At 41.5% G+C, this 20,596-nt stretch overlaps 1 protein-coding gene across 1 annotated transcript in view; it reads right to left on the bottom strand.

The window, feature by feature from the left end:
• ADARB1 (adenosine deaminase, RNA specific B1) overlaps positions 1-20,596 on the bottom strand; it is a 38,535-nt gene that overhangs the window by 1,393 nt on the left and 16,546 nt on the right. Inside the window, 7 exon segments of the mRNA XM_027666192.1 lie at positions 220-398; positions 5,876-6,057; positions 15,558-15,726; positions 16,308-16,329; positions 16,331-16,457; positions 16,958-17,126; positions 18,990-19,104. Of these exon segments, the coding sequence (XP_027521993.1) occupies positions 220-398; positions 5,876-6,057; positions 15,558-15,726; positions 16,308-16,329; positions 16,331-16,457; positions 16,958-17,126; positions 18,990-19,104 (963 nt within the window).

Raw genomic sequence — 20,596 nt, 5'->3', positions numbered from 1 at the left:
ACTAGAGGAGGTGGTTTAATGGTGAACACAATGGCAGTGCTGTGCTGATGGTTGGATTTGATGACTTTAAAGATCTTTTCTGGCCTTGATGATGCTGTGATTCTAACACCAAGTTTAGCTTAAAACAGGCTCACAAAGTGGCTTCTGAGCCCAGAGAGCACACAGAGATATTTCACTAAGCACTGGGCAGTGGGACCTGTGGCAGCCTGGGGGCCGTACCTTGGCGTGGATACGCATCCAGCGGCTGTAGAATGCGTGCTTACACAGGCGGGACGCACGGCCCATCTCATCCTTGCCAGTTGTGGCATTAATGACTTCCAGACCAGTGTCTCCTACTGTCCAGTTCACACTGAAGTTTGGGGCTTTCCCTGGCTGACGAGCTTCTGCATTGCTGATACCTGAAAGGAAAGTGATATTTAAGGACAATAACACATACAAACTATTGACTATTTTTTTTTTTTTTTGGTTGGGGAGTAATCTGTTTGTAAGACTGCTCTTTTACTTTGAGGGCATTCTCCTGCAGATTTCTCACCGACTTGTGGTGGTAGCACCATGGACATCTCATTCTTATTCTGGCTAAAGTGCTCTCTACTGTCCTTCCCAGCAGGGCAAGTGTGCATTGCTGGAGAAACCAGCCTCCTTGTTGGAGGGGATCATGGAGAGGTCTGTGGCAAGTGTTCATGGGGACAGTAACAGGAGTGCCTTGCCATATCCTCCTCACAAGGATCTGGTCTTGCAAGTGAACAAATTCATTAACCAGCAAATAGTTATGAAGCAGAACAAAAGCTGTTCTGCTCCAGCTCAAGAAACTGCTGCTCTCAGAGCCCACTCAGTAGCTGAGTGTAGCAAGGAGCCAACACTGTGAGAGTTTGGCAGCTGTAACTCTTCAATCAATTCCCTTTCACTCTGATGTAAGAATTCAGGTGCATGTTGCTTATCTCACTTCAAATTGGATGTGAAAATATGAACCCTGGAAGTGTTCAAGGCTGGGTTGGACGGGGCTTGGAGCAACCTGGGCTAGTGGAAGGTGTCCCTGCCCATGGCAGGGGCTTGGAACTAGATAAGCTTTAAGGTCCCTTCCAACACAAACCATTCTGTGATTCTATAAAGGTGAGCCCCATCCTCAGCACCCTTCACACAAAGCCAGAACTGGCAGACGTTGGAGTTTTCGAGCACAAATCCATTTGTGTTTCAGCTGCTTCCCTACTTTGCATGCCCACTGTTGCACACCGTGCCCAGAGATGGGGAACCACAGGACTCCAGAGAGGACTCATATCATTTTGCTCAGGTGTTAAATCATGTGACACCTTCCAAATATGGCTCCACCTCTATGGATGGAGAAGCAAAACCACCAGCAATCAAACCCAAGTGCAAAACGAGGCTGTCTGCCTGCCCAGGGCAGGATTTATTCCCCCACAGCAGCCCAGTGCTGCGAAGATGGACTGTACAGAATGGCTGAAGTATTGTGCTTGAAGGTCACAGCAGCTGCTGCCGTGCATGTGTGACTCCTCAGGCATCACAGGGGTGGCAAAACTCTCTGTTTAAGATGTCTCAGTCACCTCATCAGCAGAGAGCAAAGCACTAGGGCAATTTGTTCTTTCATAAATAAAAATCCCATTTTTTTACTTTAACGCAGCTCTCACTGAGAACCTCTTTCAAATCTACTCCAAGGTTATGCCAGGCCCTATGCTTAATAAAATCTAGAGGATTTGTGGAAACTGAACATAAGCAACACAGCAGGATGCATTTCTAGCTGATACTGGAAACAATCTAACAAAGTCAGACACCTGGGAGCAGGACTGGCTCAGCTGGCTCAATCTCACGGCACCTCTGGACCCAGCACTGAGAGTGTGCAAGACCCATGAGGTCTGAATGACACAGAGAAATTCAGTTTGTTTTCTATCATCAATTCCTCATTTAATAAACAAACAAACACTTTGAAATATCAATCACTGAAGTGTTGTATATTTACACTTGGTTTACATCAACCTTGTCACTATGACTGATAACTAGTAATTAAGTTAATAATGATAGCAAATAACCCTACCATCCCTCATTTTTTAAAAATATAAGCTGAAAAATTTGAGAATTGTAACAAAAGTCGGTTTTACCAAAACTACTGAGGCAAGAGGGCTAAGAAATTGCTGCCACATGACAATTTTTTGTCTTGTTTTTTCTTTAATCTAATAATACCTATATTATTAGCTTTGCTTTCATTCCATACACTATTAAATAAGTATAAGGGTCAGATAGAGGTCACTGAGTACTACAAAACACTTGTGACATCACACCCAGTCTCACAAATAAAGATGAGGAAGCTGAATAAGCACTACACTTCCATTGCAATTCTACAATTCCATTCTTTGGGTTATTTTGATCAATTAGTTAAATCTAAAAAAGAAAAACTGACCCAGATTTAGAATTTCAAATAGATTTTAATAACAACAACCTGTTCAGCTACTTAATTGTATGCAGTAACCCTGGAGAGATGGCAAAGGAGTCTCATGGTGGATGGTGGATCATGGGTAGCACAGACAGGGAATGAAGGTCATCTAAAAATCAAAGCATCTCATAAAATTTTAGGTGGATCATATCTTCCCCCTCAAAATCCAGACACGAAAATAGCACAATAAGCTGAAACTAGAAATGGGAAAGAAAACTAGGATAGAAAGTCAGATATTTTACTCTCCACTGAAAACTGATATAACTAAGCTATTTAGAGAACATTGCTCAGAACTTATTGCTGAGTATTATTATAAAGGGATATAATAAGCAAAAGCAAAGGTCACAGCTCTTTGTGTCAGTGATTATATAAATCATAAATCTTGACAGTTTTTTGAGGACAGAGCTTAAAAGAGCTTCATTAAAAGGAGACAGAGAGCTGAAAAATACCAATGTGAACAGGAGGATAAGGTACCATGGGAACGGCCAAAAAATCCCCAAAGGTCCTCTGCTGAAGGATTTATTTTTGTCTATTAAAACCAGAATTCACTAACACCTGCATGAAGATGGTCTCCTTGTGAAGAGGCAACACAGCTGGAGAGCTTCCAGCTCTGTGCTGATCTGGAAAGTGTGCAGGGGTAAAAGCCCAGGTGATTAAGATTGGTGATGATACTTAATTATTTTAAAGAGTCAATAAGAGAAGGAATTGCAAAGAGTAGCAGAAAAAAGCTCACACATTGGGTGTCTGGGCAATAAAAAGGCGGGTGAAATTCCTCACAGATAAATATTAGGCAAAACACGAGATAAAACCTCAAAGCAGTGTTGCATGAGGAGTGCTGGACTTGGAGCAGGATTGGAGCATTCAGGAATGAGATTTTAGTTTCTAATATTCAGTTCTACCAAAAGGTCAGCTCAAGGACCAACAGTAATCAAGGTGAATGTTAGGAATTATTAGTGAAGGATCAAGGACCTCAACAGAGTATATGCCACCACATAAATCAGTATTGCTGCTTTACCTGGAGTATCAGGTGCTGCCCTGGTGTCACTGGCCCAAAAATGGAAGTGCAAAATGAAAGGTATGATCCTTACATGAAAGGGTCTCTGTGCAAGGAACAACAAAGTAGACTAAGACACTTCAGCTTGCAGAAAATAGGACTTATGTAGGAAGGAATATCTCAGAGGTACAGAAAACTGAGTGTCATGACCACTTCCTATAGCCCAGATCACACAGAGCACTGAGGAACATCTAATTAAATTAGCAGAAAGTTCCTTTGCACAGATCTTTGCACATTCCACAGCCCCTCCTTACTCAAGGAGGCTGCAAATGGTAAAGAGTTAAAACCAGTTAAAAAAACCGAACCGGAAGCTGACAAAGGATTCTGACAAAGGATCTGTTAAGGATTTCTAAACACAAAGATTCTCAATACCTGACTCGGGATGTCCCTGATCTGCAGATTGCCACTGTGATTCCCCAAAATATCTGCAGAGGGTTAATATTTCCTTTCGCTTTTCACTGCCTAACTACCTGTGGAAAAGAATACTGGGCTGGGTGGGTTGTACCTTAAAATCTTGGTCTTACAGTGGTGACAAGATAATCAGCAAGTAAAAAAAAAAAAAATCTCTTCGAAAGAAAGAAAGATGATGAAAAGACAATTTTTAGCAGCACATAACAATATCCCAAAGTTAAAATAACTTTGACTTAATGCAATTGCCCCAGCAGACATAAAACTTGTTTTATAAGAAGAAAACCAGTTTTTACAGTACTTTCTCAGCTAAGCAGGTGGAACAGTGGGGAAAGACAGATATTTCTGTTTTGGTTCATCCCTCTGGTAGAAATAAGTCACACAGCTCTGTGTGTGGTACAAGAAGGAACATAGAATTAGGGATAGTATTTCTGCAGCGCTGATTCCAGGTAAGAATACACTAAAAAATATATGAATCCAAGGGCAGATGGGCAGCTACACAAGTGCCCCAGCTGAACCTAACAGCATAAGTCAGAAGATTAGCCTTCAAGACTGAGCTAGTAAAACAAAATACATCAACACAGTTCTCCCCCCAACCTCCTAAAGAAGTTTTCTGTATGTTTTTGAGATGTGCGTTTTTGTGAAAACTCAAAAGCTGAGAACATTTCTGAACTCTCTTCTCTCTGCTGCTCAGCAAGTCCTGGCTGAACTGTTTAAACAGATGGTGCTATTTCATAGCAAATAGATGATATCACCATTGCAGAAAGATGATTTTAAAGAAGACAAGGTGCTGTTATACGCTGTGAAAAGAAAAACAAAAACTCATCCCACTCTGCCCCAAACCTGCCATCTTGAAGGATTGATAAAAATTCCCCTAAATCAGGCAGAAACAGTCCACACATCATCTACTGTGGCCATACTACCATTAGAGATATTTGGTAGTGAGTGTTGTAACTGTTACTTAATTGCTAATATAAGGATAAATACGTTACTTAACATTTTTATACATTCTAGATCAGGGAATCCTTATTAATTACCTTTCTTATTTAAAGAAATACTCGTAGTTCAAAATGCTCTTTTCCCCACTCCCTCCCTACACCTATTTTAAAAATCCATGTAAAACTTTAAACATGCAGTTGTGCTGGTTTCAGCTGGGGCAGAGTGATGGTGTTTGTCTTCCCAAGTCACTGTGGGGTGGGATGGGACTCTGCTCTCCTGGAGGTGGCTGAACACCTGCCTGCCCATGGGAAGCAGAGAATGACTTACTTATTTTAGTTTACTTGTGTACACAGCTTTTGCTTTGCCTGTTAAACTGTCTTTATCTCAACCCACGAGTTTTGTGGTTTTTAGCCTTCCAATCCTCTCCCCGGTCCTGCTGGTGAGGGACTGAGTGAGTGGCTGTCAGGGGCTTGGTTGCTAGCTGGGGTTAAGCCACAACAGCAATGCACACAATCAGAGGGAGGATGAGATTTCAGTTTTAAAGCTTTTACAGCATTACTGTAACAAGCCATTTTAGAATTTAAGACAGATGAGATGTTATCCCCATCCATTCTGAGTTGATTATTGATCTAGAAATTGTGTCTATCTTGGCATACCGATTAATGATGGAACCACTCAACAAATATCTGCCATGCAAGAGAAGTGACAGTGAGTGTTAACATGCTATTCCACAGGTGGGAAGAGGCTTCCCTAAGCCTTCAACTCATCTCACATCTTGGTAGAGCACGCTGCGGACAGGAATGATGTCAAGCCTCATCGAAACATTCATCCCCCAGCTCTTTCCAACTTTTAAGGGTCCTTGCTATGGTATTTCTGACTGTCTGTATTATGTTTAGATCACAGCTTCTTTGTTGCAACCAGCAAGCAGTTTACTCACAGCACGCAGTTTGTAAGGTTTTGAGAACTGCAAAGTCACATCGCTACTGGAACAGACTTGGTTACCGGCACGGCCTTCTCCATTAGATACTTGCCACTAAGTAAAGGTCTGTTGAGTGTATAAAGAGGTGGTAGATCTTCTATCTCTGCTATCCTCTGGTAAACGGCTCTGGATAGATGATCCCCATGATATAAACTCCCCAAGATGATGCTAGAGAAGTAAATTGGCTCCACAAAGAGGCTAAGTAAGGCTCCTTGAATACCCAATACGTTCCACCTAAGAGGGAGGGAAAAACAAAACAAAACAAAAAAAACAAAAAAACACTTTCTTTTTAATGGAACAAGTAACATCTGCCAGACATAATAGCAGTTAATCACAATGGACTAGATTTTCAACCCTTTCTCCTGACTGGCACATGACCATGGTAGCATAAGCTGTGACACCTGCCAGAATTTCAGAGATCAGCTTAGGGGATGGCTCAGCGTAATCCTGAGTAAAATGACCTACAGCAACAGGCCAGGAGCAGATTCCACAACTTTAGTTCCCCACTAACATGTCTGGTGATGCATTTTCTAGCATCCTAGTGCCAGAGATGGACAGGAGTGGGAGAAAGCCAAACTGTGAGATTCTCAGAAACAGCAGCTATTGCCCCCAAAAGACACCTGGCAGGGGGTAAAGCATCCTTCCCAGAGCAAAAGGATTGTGTTTGCAAGACCTCCACACCTCATCACCATAAGGAAAAACCTGTCCTTGACACCCTAGCCCAACTGTTTCCACATCCTGCTGCCAGAAAGGACACATGCACTGCCTTGCAATATCCATAGTCAGGGAGAAGACTGAATCTGAAAACTGAAAATATGCAAAGAAAGCATGTACTCTTTGCTCCCTTTAGCTGCTTCACATATTCCAACCAAAAATCCCTTGTCTGGACCACTGTGATCTACACTGGATCAGGTCTGGTGGCAGGGATATAGCACGCCTAGGAGCAAAATCCTGATTTTTTTCTTTTTTCGACAGCTGCTTTCATTTGAAAAAGCTTTGGCTCTCAATCTGTCTGTAACAGTTATATAGAGTACTACTGAAAACCTAAATATCTTCTGCAGAGTATTTTCTCTGTATTTGTCTGAGAAATACTTGCAAAAAGCTTGGCACTATGAAAATAGCATATTTCAGTCAGAATCATAGAACCATGGAATGACTGGGGCTGAAAGGGACCTTAAAGACTATCCCATTCCAACCCCTGGCCGTGGTCAGGGACATCTTCCACTAGACCAGGTTTCTCAGAGCCCCTATCCAGCCTGGTCTTGGAGTCAAACTGCAGCATCCAGACAGAAGCAGCAGGTAAGTTTCCTTTGGTGCTTGGATAAAACAAAGGAGTACAATGGAAGCTCTTGGGCTCCCACAGAATGGTTGTCCTTCTTAAAAATCCCACTCTATACCAGGCTGCAAGGTTACCCTAGGAAAACAGGTAACTTGGATGTTGCTAACAGTGATTCTTGTAGTTTGTGCTGGGATGGCTACACATCAGCATCATTTCAGGCTAGAAACTGCACATCACAACTGCTTCACTACTGCAAAAATTGAATTACACATGCTGGCTTCAGGATGTGCAAAAAAAAGGGTAAAACAAAGACTGCAATCCAAGGAACCAATTTCTTTGCATATTTTTACTGAGGATAAAAATGGAGGCAATGTGCATTAACTTACTCACCTGTCATTAAAAAAGCTGGCACTAATGAATGAATAAAAATTCTGTGCTAATAAAAAATGAGGTCTATTTTACATGGAATAAAGGCATACTTTGTATAACATTGATAACATTGCATAAAAATGCAATCAGCAACCAAATGTCAGAGTAAAGATATCAAGTGAAAATTATTGCTTTCCAGGATCAATATGTCTTTTTAAGGACCCTATCATGACTAGAAGTTTGTAGATTTGAGGTATTTCAACTGCCAAATGAATCACAATAATATTTTCTTGTTATTTGCAGTATTACCTACATGGAGAGCATGGACTGCTACAGACACAGGTAATATTATGGAAGAAACATCTGGAAGGAATTCAAGACTGAGCATTGCAACTGGGGTCTTACAAATGTATCTGAGACTTGCAGACAAGGCACATCACATTTTACATGACCAGTGTTTGAGTGACAGATGAATATCTCAAAAAAGGCCAAAGCACTCCTCTGGCAAGCCCTCACCCCCTAAATAAAACCTTTGCCAGACTCTCTTCCTTACTTCCGATTTCAGTATTTCCACAGCTTGTGTTTTGCCGCTTCCTCCCACACTTGGTGACATCCTCTGGCACAGAAAATGAAAGCTGACCACTTGTCTTACAAACTTCTTCTGATGAAAAGGAGTGTGGACACCTGAACAAGCTTCTGCAAGGTGAACTGTATGGACTGGTACTACTGCCCACAGGCCTTATGTTTTCCTGGGGTGTGCTGAAGCACCTTCAGCGCTGCAGCACCTGCTCATGAATGCTGGGTTCACAGCAACTTGCTTGATGCAAGGACAGGGTTTGAAGAAACCATTCATACAGCCAAGGCCTCAAGCTCTTAATATTGACTGGGCAGGGCTGGATGGTGGTTAGGTTTATAAAACTAGCTTTAACTTTCCATAGTTAAAATTTCCAAAGTACATATACTTGTCTACAGAAATGTATTCCTATATCAGAAGCTGGTTGTAGCGCAGAGATAAAACCTGACACCCAAATGAATCACAGAATCACTGAGGTTGGAAAAGCCCCCTAAGATCACTGGGTCCCACTGCCAACCCAGCACGACTGTGTTCACCACAGAACCATGTCCCCTGGTGCCACATCACACGCCCTTTGGACACTTGCAGGGATGTTGACTCTACCACTTCCCTGGGCAGCCCGTTCCAGTGCCCAACCACCCTTTTGGTGAAAAACTTTTCCCCAGTATCCAACCTGGACCTCCCCTGGCCCAGCTTGAGGCCGTTTCCTCTGGTCCTGTCACTTGTCACCTGGGAGAAGAGATCAACCTTCCCCTGGCTCCCCCCTCCTGTCAGGGAGTTGCAGAGAGTGAGAAGGTCTCCCCTGAGCCTCCTTTTCTCCAGGATGAGCCCCTCCAGCTCCCTCAGATGCTCCTCACAGGACTTGGTGCCTGTGTTCTGCAGATTGTAGCAGAGTGAAAAAAGGAAGGACTGCATAGAGGCTTTCTCAGTGTTCCTTTTTCATATCGTACTTCTTTATGTCAAACAGTAATATCTCACTTCCATTAGCACATACACTGGAACAATCTTCATGGGCGTAAACTGAGAAGAAACTACACCAACACCACACATCAGTTTTCAAAAGGCCACAGGCATTGCCTCCTGAAATGGTAAAACTGCCTCGTCCTCCAGTGTAGAAGCATGGATTGCGAGAATGCTGCCAATCTAGTCTTAACCTCTACTGAAAGCACAAGTTTTTTTGAAATTAAGGGGCCAAATTCTGTATTTCACCACAAGCCAGGAGGTGCAGAGTGGAAAAAAGCAAAATGTACTGCCAAAAATTTTAAGTCAGTGTTGTCTTCCTAACGAAGCAATTAAGCAACAGCATTTTTTTCTTCTCATTAAAAATAGCATCAGAAAAGAGTTAAGTAACTGAAGCAACTTAAATCTAGCTTACAAATCCAAACCTGGGTGTTAAAGAAGAAGCATGAGCAGAAAACAGGAATGCTGCATCAACAGAGATACTGAAATGCCTAAAGTAAGGCATGTAAAGAAGAGATTTGCCAATGGGAAAGAACACCTCAGCAAGCAGGGAAACACCCTCCAGCGTAAACCTTCTCACTGGGAACACCTGACATGCTTGTCTTAGCTAAGCATAAAATGTGTCTTGTGACAGTGTTTAACATATTCTGAGCATTCTGACTACAAGAATTTTCTTTCACAACCTTAAAAAAACTTAAAGTAAAACTGGCACTTAAAACACAAGCTTCTCAAGGCTGAGTGAAAGAGATTTGCCCATGATCATTAGTATGGGTGAGTAACATCAATCTCTACTTAATAATTGGTTTTGCTCACTTTAATATAATTGCTTCAACAAATAGTGCACTATAAAAGTAGTTATAGCTACCTGTACTGTGTAGTAAAAAATTCTAATTAAGGTCTTTTAGTCTAATCATTACCATAATCAATTTAAATAAATCATTTATTCATATCATTATATTTGGTTTGCCATCCTTAATCCTGTGGGACAAAGTCATACAGAGGTTCAATCACACCTGCACAATCCTTCAGACATAAACTGTTAACCAAGCCTGGGCCTAAGACTGGATCCAGCTGCACCCAGACTCCTTTCTGAGAAGTAGTTTAGGAAACAAGGGGGTCCTTTCTGTACCTCATGACTCAGCAGGAGGGTCTCCCTGCTAAGCCTTATGCGAAGCTTCCATTCTGCCCATGACACCACGTGTTTGGCAGCCTGCAATACTCTTTCAGCTTCAAGTCTACAGCTCTGCAAGGGATGCACAGCAACCTGATGTGAAGCCAGAAAGTTCAAGCAAAGGCATATTTATTTACTCATCCTGAACTGGCCTTTTCTGAGATAGAAGATCCTTCAGGGTCACACTCTACCAGGGGCTCACTGAGGTGACATTGAAGCCCTACCATGTCTGACAAAGCAACAAAATTTCTAAAGCTCACCTAGCAAAGTACTTTAGCATGAAAAGGGAAACAAAAGCCGCAAATCAAAGCCATGGTTCTCCTTTATCCTTCGGCCAGCCAACACACTGCAGTGGCCCCTACCTGCACCTGGACTGGGAGGTTCAGCATTCTCACCCCTGCACATATGAGCTACTGCTGCCAAACAGTTAAAAAAGAGAAGGAGGATGACAGTTAAAGGATGTTGCAACCTGCTGCTGCTATAAAGTACTTTTACACCCCATCATTTTCCCAGCACTACGCTTGGCCGCAGAAGAGTTTGCCTATCATCGCCTTGATCCTCCCCAGTCTGTTATTTTATTTTTATTGTTAAAAAACAACAAAACCATGACCCTGGATTTTGAAGAGGCAGTTTTTTCAGTCTAGGTGACAGTACAGCTCCACAAACAACTGCAGGACCACTGTCATGGCAGGGAGATGCCATGCACAGGAGGAATGTTAAAGAGATTTCCATCCAAGTTATACTTTTTTAAAAAGTCTTTTTCTTAAATAAAACCCCCTAAATTTCATTGAACATTTTCATTTAGCATGAAAAATTTAGCCATCTGAAAAGTTATAGGTGCAAACTAAGATCTACTTCAGTTCAGAAACGCTGCTAAGACACCTCCATTGGAGCATGGCTTGGGGTGCCCTGCACCTCCCCTTTGCTCTACAGTTCCCAGTTGCCCATGCATGCTTAGCTATAGGGAGACCAAAAAAACCAGATTTTCCCATTACCAAGGTTTTGCCATGCCCTCTGCCTCATCCTCAAAGTAATCTTAGGCTCGAGGGATGTCTGGGGAAATGCTCTTTCAAATCACTACATCCCACCACCTTTATAGGTTCAACCCCAGCCTTGGCTTTTGCAGATTTATGCACGTGAGTTGTGTTCAACTCCTGAGAATTTACACAGAGGATACTCTCTATGTAGTGTGCTCACCTGAGGTCTTATAGATGAGCACCTCACTGGGAAATCTGAATTTTACAAATTTATCACACTCGCTGGTTTTCTTATTCTATATTCACTACTAAAGATCCTGCTGATAACAATCTGGAGGATGGATGCACTTTCTCAATCTTTCTGCTGTTCTCAATCATACTACACTGAAAAAAGGAGAGTAGAGAAACCAGAGACCAACCCCAAATCAAGAGCAGTCCTCCCTTTCCTTGTGACAACAAAAATGTTGTCACATTTTTGCTCTGGACCACCATGTGGCTCAGAGGTATCTACAGTGGATTCCTAAAAGGTCTATTGATTTCTTCATGACATGCAGGTGATTTCACAACTCCTGATACCTGCAAAGGTAAGTAAAATTTAACCCTGCAGCAACACTTTCACGGTGTGCTGGTTCACCTCTTGTCAAAAGTAAAACAGGCTGAAAATATATGCTTCTGGTAAAAACTCTCCTCCGAACTTTCTAAACTCAAAAGGCACAGAAATTCTGTTATTCACACTATTTTAGAGAAAATGCAAAAATGGGGGGGCGGGGCTAACAGCAGTAAGTCACAAATCTTGATGTTAATATCAAACGTCTTGGTATCACTCTCACTAATTTTTATGCAGACAGCAGCATGGAGGAGGTAACTATGTGTGACCCCCAATGGTGTCCACATGGAACTGGTGTCCAAATTTATCTCAGGAAAACAAGAGCCTCCTGCAACTAACCAAACAAAACCTGACGAGTGTTTACAGTTCAAAGAGCTGCTCTTGTCAATATTATTTATAAACAACTACTACAAAGAAATGAAAATTATTCAGTAGGCACTTTGTTTATCACAAGCTGTTACTTGCAACTGATGGCAAGGGAGAGAAGGTATCACTGTGTGAGGTGCTGGACTACCCCAGAAAGCACTTTGCCTCCTGACATGCATGAGGTGAAGTCACTTTAAACACTATTTCTCTTTTTTTTCCTTAAGAGATTAATTGAATCTCCATGACCATTCCGTGCTCTTCATAAGCCACTCTGTAAACAGGCAGCAAGATCTTTACAACTGGGTCACAGCCCACACTATAAATCAGTAAGTGCAAGAAGTCCATGGTCTTGGACAGTAGCCCTTCTCACAAACATATTGTTACATTTGCAACTTCAGACAAGAAAAAATGCTTCCCCTTGTAGCTGTAACTAGGCAGGCAACCACACAACTCTGACTCGTCCCAGTTTTTCTGGCACTGCCTGGATTTGTTCCACATCTGTGAGCCTGGTTTGAGAGGTTACATGATGCTACATCTTGGGTAGGTAGTTGTTTCTTACCACTTTCCCTCAGGTATTTTATTTAAGTGCCACACAGCCACCACAGATCAAAGTGGCCAATTCACATTGCCGGTGTCACTTGGATTAAGAACTGGTGAGCAGAACTGCTCTCTCTTTTGGGGAAAAACAGAAAAAGACTGAGTTACAAGCTTCCATTTGGATTTCCCACCCTGAATAAGCACGAAACAAGGCCAGTGGACAGAACCTAAAGATCATCAGAAAAATATTTTCTCTTCTTTAAAGCAGAAGAGCACCAATGACTTCTCTTTCAACAATTCAACCTAAAAAATTCTTCTCAATTCCTCGAGCCTTCCTACCAGAGAAACTGGGTGAAAAAAACTCCGCTCTTCTCAGCAGGATGTTAGACACGACTGGGATGTTTCATGAGAAGTCACTATTTGAAACCGAAAATGTGGGCAGAAAAACACATCAAAAGGAGAATGACAAAACCCAACATCAGTACCATGGAACAAGGTCAGGATACATTTAAAACAAATGCATGTACATTAAAGTTACTCTGGTCACAGAAACCACCCTAACACCGCACTGGAGAGCCACCAAGCACTAACACACCAGGATAATCCTGTTCTAATGCTTCCTACCCAAATGGGATTACACTCGTGGCCCTTCCATGTTTCTTACAACTTTTCCTGGATGTTCCTACTGGATCCAGGAGGGTGCTGGGCAGCACACTGCAGTAAAGCACTCAGAGGCAGCGACTTGGATTATACAGATAATCCACACAGATGAGGCAGTTCAGATACAAGGGGTTTGATACAAGTGCAATCCTGCACCCCAAATTTATCCACATCTTTTCCAGGCTGTGACTGAGAACCTTTGGGAAAGCTCAGTGGAAATCAGCAGGTCTGAGGTATACTGGAGGACTCATTGTTGGACACTACAGAGCAAGGCATTCTTTCAAATGTAAATGGACAAAACACGTCAGGGAAATGTCAAAAAAAAAAAAAAAAGAAAAAAAAGAATATGAAAATTTGGGCCTCCTTACCCGTCATACAGTCTTTGTTCTGTGTCAAGGGGTTCTATTTGCTTCCTTCACTGGTACAAACAAAATTATTCCCATTAGCCCCAAGGAGAGGTGACAGCTAGCTACGGAAGCGAGAGATGGATTCTGTTCTGCATCACACAAAATCAACAAAAGAGTCAAATGTGTTCTAGCTCAACAACTGGCTGCATTTTCATTTTTTTATAGATATTTGCAATGACAATGTGATAAAAGAATGTGGCATGATTCCCATGTCAGATGGTTGGGAGAAGTCCCAGGCATGAAAATGGGGAGTTTATTTGGTGAATTTTATTGAAAATATTATAAAAGAAGCTGAAATGTCAATTTTGTAGAATTACCTTTTTGCATCTGCCTGTCATAGCTTCTGAAAGGCCCTATCCATTTACGTTAGGGAGATTTAAACTAGAAGAAAATGTTTTCCTTCAGCAGAGATGCTGATTACTTGAGACAAGACTAAAGGAACAAAGCCATTACATAACTTTCCTCCTCTATTTTTTATTTGGCATAGGCAGTTCACAAGAATATTTCCAACTTAATACCTGTAATAAATTTTGAATCAGGCTCTGACTTGAGAAAAAAGCAGAGCTATTTTAATTACAGTATATATAATACATATAAAATTGAAAAATAACTAAAATGTCATTAGCTGAAAAACTTGGCATTTTTCATCCACTTTGCGAGAGTACAGAGGCTGCAAACACACAGACTCATTTAAAAAAATTATGCTGCAACTCTCCCATACTTGTTAAAGGATACTACTGCTAAATTTTCTTTTGTCCATTTATGAATTTGAAAACAGCAACAAAAAATCTCTTAATCTTTGTCAAAAAGGACAACAAAGAAGGAATTGGATGAAATATAAATTAAAGTACTGGTTCTGGAAACTAAATATTTAATCACAATACATAAAACTAAACTAAAATTAAAATAATTTTAAAGTTAAAAACTAAAAGTGCATCTCAATATTTTTTTTAAAAGGGACACTTTTCACTGTACAAAATAATAAAACTCTAATCTATGTATGAAAATGTAGGTATCTTTGATATCACAGAATGGTTTGGGCTGGAAGGGACCTTCAAGACCATCTCATTCCAACCCCCTGCCATGGGCAGAGACACCTTCCACTAGACCAAGTTGCTCCAAGTCTCATCCAACCTGACTGAACATTTTCAATGATGGGGCAAGGATGTATATCATAGGAGGAAGCTATCCAAATAATGCAATAAATTTATTGTACTGTTTTGATAATGCTATACTACTTCAGGAAAAAAAAATCTAAAACATTCCTCTGCTATTCCCCAGTGATATAAATACAAAACAAAGCTGTCATGACTTTATGTGGCTGAAATAATACAGAATGATTTCACCTTGCCTATGAAGCCAGCAAAGGGTCTGACACCAATTGCAGGTGAAGAATCAGGAGATTCATCATAGGAATTACAGCCACTCTCATGCTATGTCTAATGAGATAAGCCCATCAATACCCTGCACATTCATTGTAAGTACCATAAAATCCCTCTTTCTTGCTAGAATCTCAGAATGGTTTGGGTTGGAAGGGACCTTAAAGCTCATCTTGTTCTACTCCCTGCCATGGGCAGGGACACCTTCCACTAGCCCAGGTTGCTCCAAGCCCTGTCCAACCCAGCCTTGAACACTTCCAGGGATGGGGCAGCCACAGCTTCTCTGAGCAACCTGTGTCAGGGCCTCACCACCCTCACAGGGAAGGATTTCTTCCCAGTATCCCATCTAACCTTGCCCTGCTTCAGCTTAAGGCCATTTCCCCCTCGTCGCATACCTGTCTTCAGCAGTAAAATGAATACCAAAGAAACCAACTGCTGAGTGTCTCACCTTGCTATCTTGTCACTGCAGGACATGGTCAGCAGCCTTTCTCCTTGCAACACACCATCCCACGTCTGGATAGTGGTAGTGGAGCGCACAGGGATGGTCCCTTCCCCAGATTCTATTTTTGTCCGCAGTTGTCCTCTGGCTTTGCGGTTTGGGTGCCTGTCCCCTTGATCTGAAGGACAAAAATCACTTAGAGTCAGCTGAGGAACATTCTCAAAGGGTTTTACAGACAGAATGACAGTAAGAAGAACCAATTTGAGGTATTTGTCTGGAGTTACTGCTCGCTTGCATAGTTCCTACTGCTCTTGGCAAATCAGCTACAACATCAGACATATCTCACAAATACTGCCTTCTAGGACACACTTACAGTTAAACCAAGCTTTTGCTACGGGAGCAGTAGGCAGCAGGCAGCTCTTCAGCTCTGCCCTGTGTGTTACAGCGTCAAAATGAAGTTACAGGGCAGACTGTGGAAGGGGCACGCAGAAAAACAGGGATGGTTAGTTCTGTAAGAATACTTGCTGACTCACTGGTTTATCTCAGTTAGCATCAGCCTCTTCAAGACCACAGGGTTCATCACTCTATACTGAACTTCTACCACAGAGAAAGAACAGCTCAGATTTTTTTGGAAGAGATCTTTGTCTAACACACCTCTATGCTAAAAGGAGAGAAAACACCTAAATTTTAACCATGTCACTGGTACATGCTCCACGAATAATTTAAGCTCCCTGGGGTTGAGGAGGATTGCTGTCATACCCTCTTGTGCTGCTTCGTGGGGGGGAGAAAATCCGAGCATCACCACAAGGAGATGTGCTGATATAGAGATGGAACTGCACATTCTCCTTCAGCTTAAACCCGCCTTGCTCTGATCTGATAAAAATGGATTTTTGCTGATCTTCTTTATTGCTGAAACAGAGAAGAAAGGTAGAGTCAAAACTGACATTAACATGGAAATAGCCACAAGCTGTGCAGTCTTAATGGGCATTAAAAACAAACACAGGATGGTTGAAAATTTTATAATATTAATCTAACAGTTATTACAATTAACAAAATTAAAGGACCATCAAGACACAAAACATCTCCAGATGTCAAGAGCTTTCAGGCACTTACCAGCAAATGAAACAGCAGTACCTTTTAGCCCACTTGATATTATTTTGATTTATATGTCTGCAGTTTACAGAATTACTCCTAATTATTTTTTCTGTCCTTCCCCTTCATGAGAGACACCTCACTGAATAAATGTTTTGTTCAAGTCAAACTTGAGGGCAAAGGGCCCGAGTTCTAAATTCAACATCCTAATGCAAGAGGACAAGAGTTTCACATTGAAATAATGAAGACACGTGTTTTACATGGACAGATTTTCAACTCTGTGGTATCAGCTCATCTTCCTTTTCCCTCCAGCTTACCTTAGGTAAAGCTCAAGTTGTGTATACAGAAACTTCAGCAGGCACCGTCGAGCTATAATTTCCGCGTGGCAATCGTTTAATGCAAGACCACGATCACTCATGTATTCACCATTGATACATTTTGTTCCTGTAGAAACGCTTATTACAAGGGCATCTTTCACATCTGTACCTGCCAAACAAAATTTCAGGAAGAAGACGCAATTAACATCACAAATAATTTACTGAGTGATCTTCTTGCCGAACCCAAAGAAGGCTCTTTTTTTTTTGTGCTGTTTGTTTATTTAAAAAAAAATGCTTTTTTTTTCTTCCACTATTTTCTTTAAAACAAAAGCTTCAGTCAGCCATATCCTCCCTGTACCAGCACAGTCTCTGGTTCTCATGAGCTCTTCATGTTGGAGTTTAGACAAGTTAAAAATTGAAAACCTGCAGGGAAAAAATGCTGCTTCAGGAAGAGTTATTAAAGCTTGAGACCCAAAGTGGTTTTTTTCCTGAAGTTCAGGCAGCCAGCAACTTTCAGCATGTACCTTCTGACCACCTATGCAGACATTCACAGTGACTTTAGAAATCTGAAAGGCACTGGTTTATTAAAGCAGCAGCACATTACAGAAGGGTACTGAACTAACAACAAGGAAGGTAAGACTAGGGAACGAAGAAATTTAAATGCTTAAATCACAGTAAACATTACCAGCAGTATAATGTGTAGTTCTTGGTATTAAACCATCCCATACAACAGAACTTAAAAAAAATACGTTGGGTGGGTGTTTTCTATACAGAGAACTGCCTTTATCACTCAAAAAAATCCCAGCCGCATGAAGGACTAGAAAAGACAGGTCAAAATGCCACCTAGCAAGACACTCAGGAAAAAAAAGCCCAACAAGTTAAAAAAATGAACCTGAGCCCAGTAGGCCCCTCCTGCCCAAAGGGCTGGAGGAGAAGCAAGGAGCTGCAACACATGGCTATGCAATGGGGTCATCTAATTCCAGAGGTTCCCCAGACATGTATCCATGTAAAGATGTTTTCTAATTCTGCGTAAAGCTATTTCTTCAGGTAATCAAAAGGTATTCACGTATTAATTAAGTCTTGATTCTTTGGCACATGGCTCTTCTGAGAATTGCAGATACATGGCTGTAATTAGATAAAAACCTTTTAAATGCCACAAAATACATTAAACAAAACGACACCATATTCCTCACAGTGCTTTGTATTTGGGGCTAAAATGGTGTTTGTACCAGATGGAGGTTTGGCAGTGCTTGAGGAGCATCAAGGTTTTCCAAACCTGCCAAGGGCCTGTGTGCTGGGGGTGGGCAAGAGACCAGGAGGGGACACAGCTGGGACAGCCTCATGAGAGGCTCAAAATGAATGTCCCAACAAGGGTTAAGATGGATTGAAGACCAAGATCAACCTTAGCACGAGGAAAATTCAGCAGCAGTGTGGTTGTAGATCAGTTTAGGGCAGAACTTCACTGTTTTGGGAGATTTGGACAAGCACAGATCTCGTGTCAGCAACCAGAGAACCACAACACCACTGCTTACACGTGCACACCACTGCCATCTACCAAAATTTAAGCTGCTTTCTTCAGATATTTTTACTAAAATGACTCACATCAAGCACTAAGAATAAAATACAGCAAGAATAACGAAGTCCAAAATATTAGAAACTTGGAAAGAAGCATAATTCTTACATAATAGGCCCAAAACAAGAATGCAATCTGCATGATTGATGGGGGGAAACTTATTTATTTTCAAAAAGTTTTGTGGTTCATTTTAAAAGCTACATTTTGTACACCGTGGGCTACTCAGATGTCTTAATCAGGCAGGAAACTGGAACTCTGTGGAAACAGAAGTATTTGCAGGTCTAACTTTTCTGTAAATATCCTTAGTTGAGATTTATTTACTATATTTAGTCCACCTTCAAGATCAAACAGTAAAAATATATTTCAATACCGCTTGACTGAAAAAAGGTAGCTTACTAGAATGCAAACAGAGCTCTTGTATTTAAGCAGTTAAAATACTACTTTTTTTTTTTAATTTACCTGTTGTCATGACAATTCCAGCAAGAACTTTTCGACGTGCATGCGGAGATGTGAAATTTTCAGTCAAATCACTGAATTTATCTACAACCAAGCGTGCAACAGCATCAGCTAAAACCTGTGGGATCACAAAGAAATGCATATTAGAAAAAATAAAAAAAAAATTAAAAATAAGAATTACAGGAGCAATAAGTTATAAAAATTTACAGTTTGAAGAGATTATACATAATAAATGAAACGAGTTTTTAATTTTTCACTTTAAAAATTGACATTGAGGCATCACTCGCAGCTCTCCGCAAGTAGAAGCAGAAGTATGTGTGCTCCACATCTACAGGGTTAGACAGCCCTAAGCCAAGCATCAAAGTACCTAATGTTCATGATGGTGAGGAACATTTGAGGCTTGGGAGAACAACTAGATAGACAGATAAGTCTATACTCTCATGCTCAAATCTCAAATCGCATCATTTCAGTATCCTTAACATTGGACCTGACAAGAAGATTGAAGTAAAAAAATCCAGGCCCTTCAAACCAACCTTTTATAACAATCTAATTCCTTATCTAGCTGTTACATAAATAAGGACAACTTTGCTTTCAACACTGGTTTAACACTTTCTATTTCTTAGTTTTACAAGACATATACAAAGATAGGAATAGAAAATTTAACCCCAAGTAAGCTATCTCAAAATTAGGAAAGATTTATCTTTTTCACCCCCAGGAAAACTTGAACAGTCACATTTGCAGCTTTATCAGTCAGGTTGCAAGGGGGATAAACTTCGAAAATTAAGGAAAACTTCAAACTACCAGTCCTGATCCTGTTGAATGACAATTCAGATCAACACTGCAGCTCATCCTACCTGCTGTTTTTAAGGCTTGAACTTGTAAGCTGAACTTTTACAGCATGAACTGTAACAGCTAGAAAAGATGAGTCGAGACCAAATTGTTGGATTTTCACGTGAAAAGAAACTGAAGCCAAGGCAACCATGTGCTGACAACCAGCAGCACCTGAGATGTTCTGGGGTACACACCTGGCCCACAGGTTCACACACCACAAGGACACAGGTCCTGTGTCACACCTGCCAGTGCCATACAGATGTTGAGTGAGGCCCTGGCACAGGTTGCCCAGAGAAGCTGTGGCTGCCCCATCCCTGGAAGTGTCCAAGGTCAGGTTGGACAGGGCTTGGAGCAACCTGGGCTAGTGGAAGGTGTCCCTGCCCATGGCAGGGGGTTGGAATGAGATGAGCTTCATGGCCCCTTCCAACCCAAACCATTCTGGGATTCTGTGATACAGATGTCTTGAATACCCAAGCATCCAACATGGTGCTAAACACACATGTAAGCAAATACGTCAAGCCCAAAAGGACACTTGTTGATGAGTGTCATCTGCTTGCACACTTGTTTTGGGCTCTCAGGAATGGAATATCATCACCATCATCACCCTTCCAGAGAGCCCAGGGCAAATCAACACAGTTGATGGGCAGCAGTATAGAGAGACTGGGCACCCAGCTGAAAGGGCACAAACTCTTGAATACAATCAGTTCTAAAAACAGACTGCTAGGGAGGAAAGGGAAAAGAGAAGGGGAAAAGAGAAGGGGAAAAGAGAAGGGGAAAAG

The sequence above is a fragment of the Corapipo altera genome, unplaced genomic scaffold, assembly GCF_003945725.1.
Source record: "Corapipo altera isolate COAL_440 unplaced genomic scaffold, ASM394572v1 81, whole genome shotgun sequence".
Taxonomy (NCBI): Eukaryota; Metazoa; Chordata; class Aves; order Passeriformes; family Pipridae; genus Corapipo; species Corapipo altera.
The sequence above is the reverse complement of the archived record's forward strand: the minus strand, read 5'-3'. Positions and strand labels throughout refer to the sequence as shown.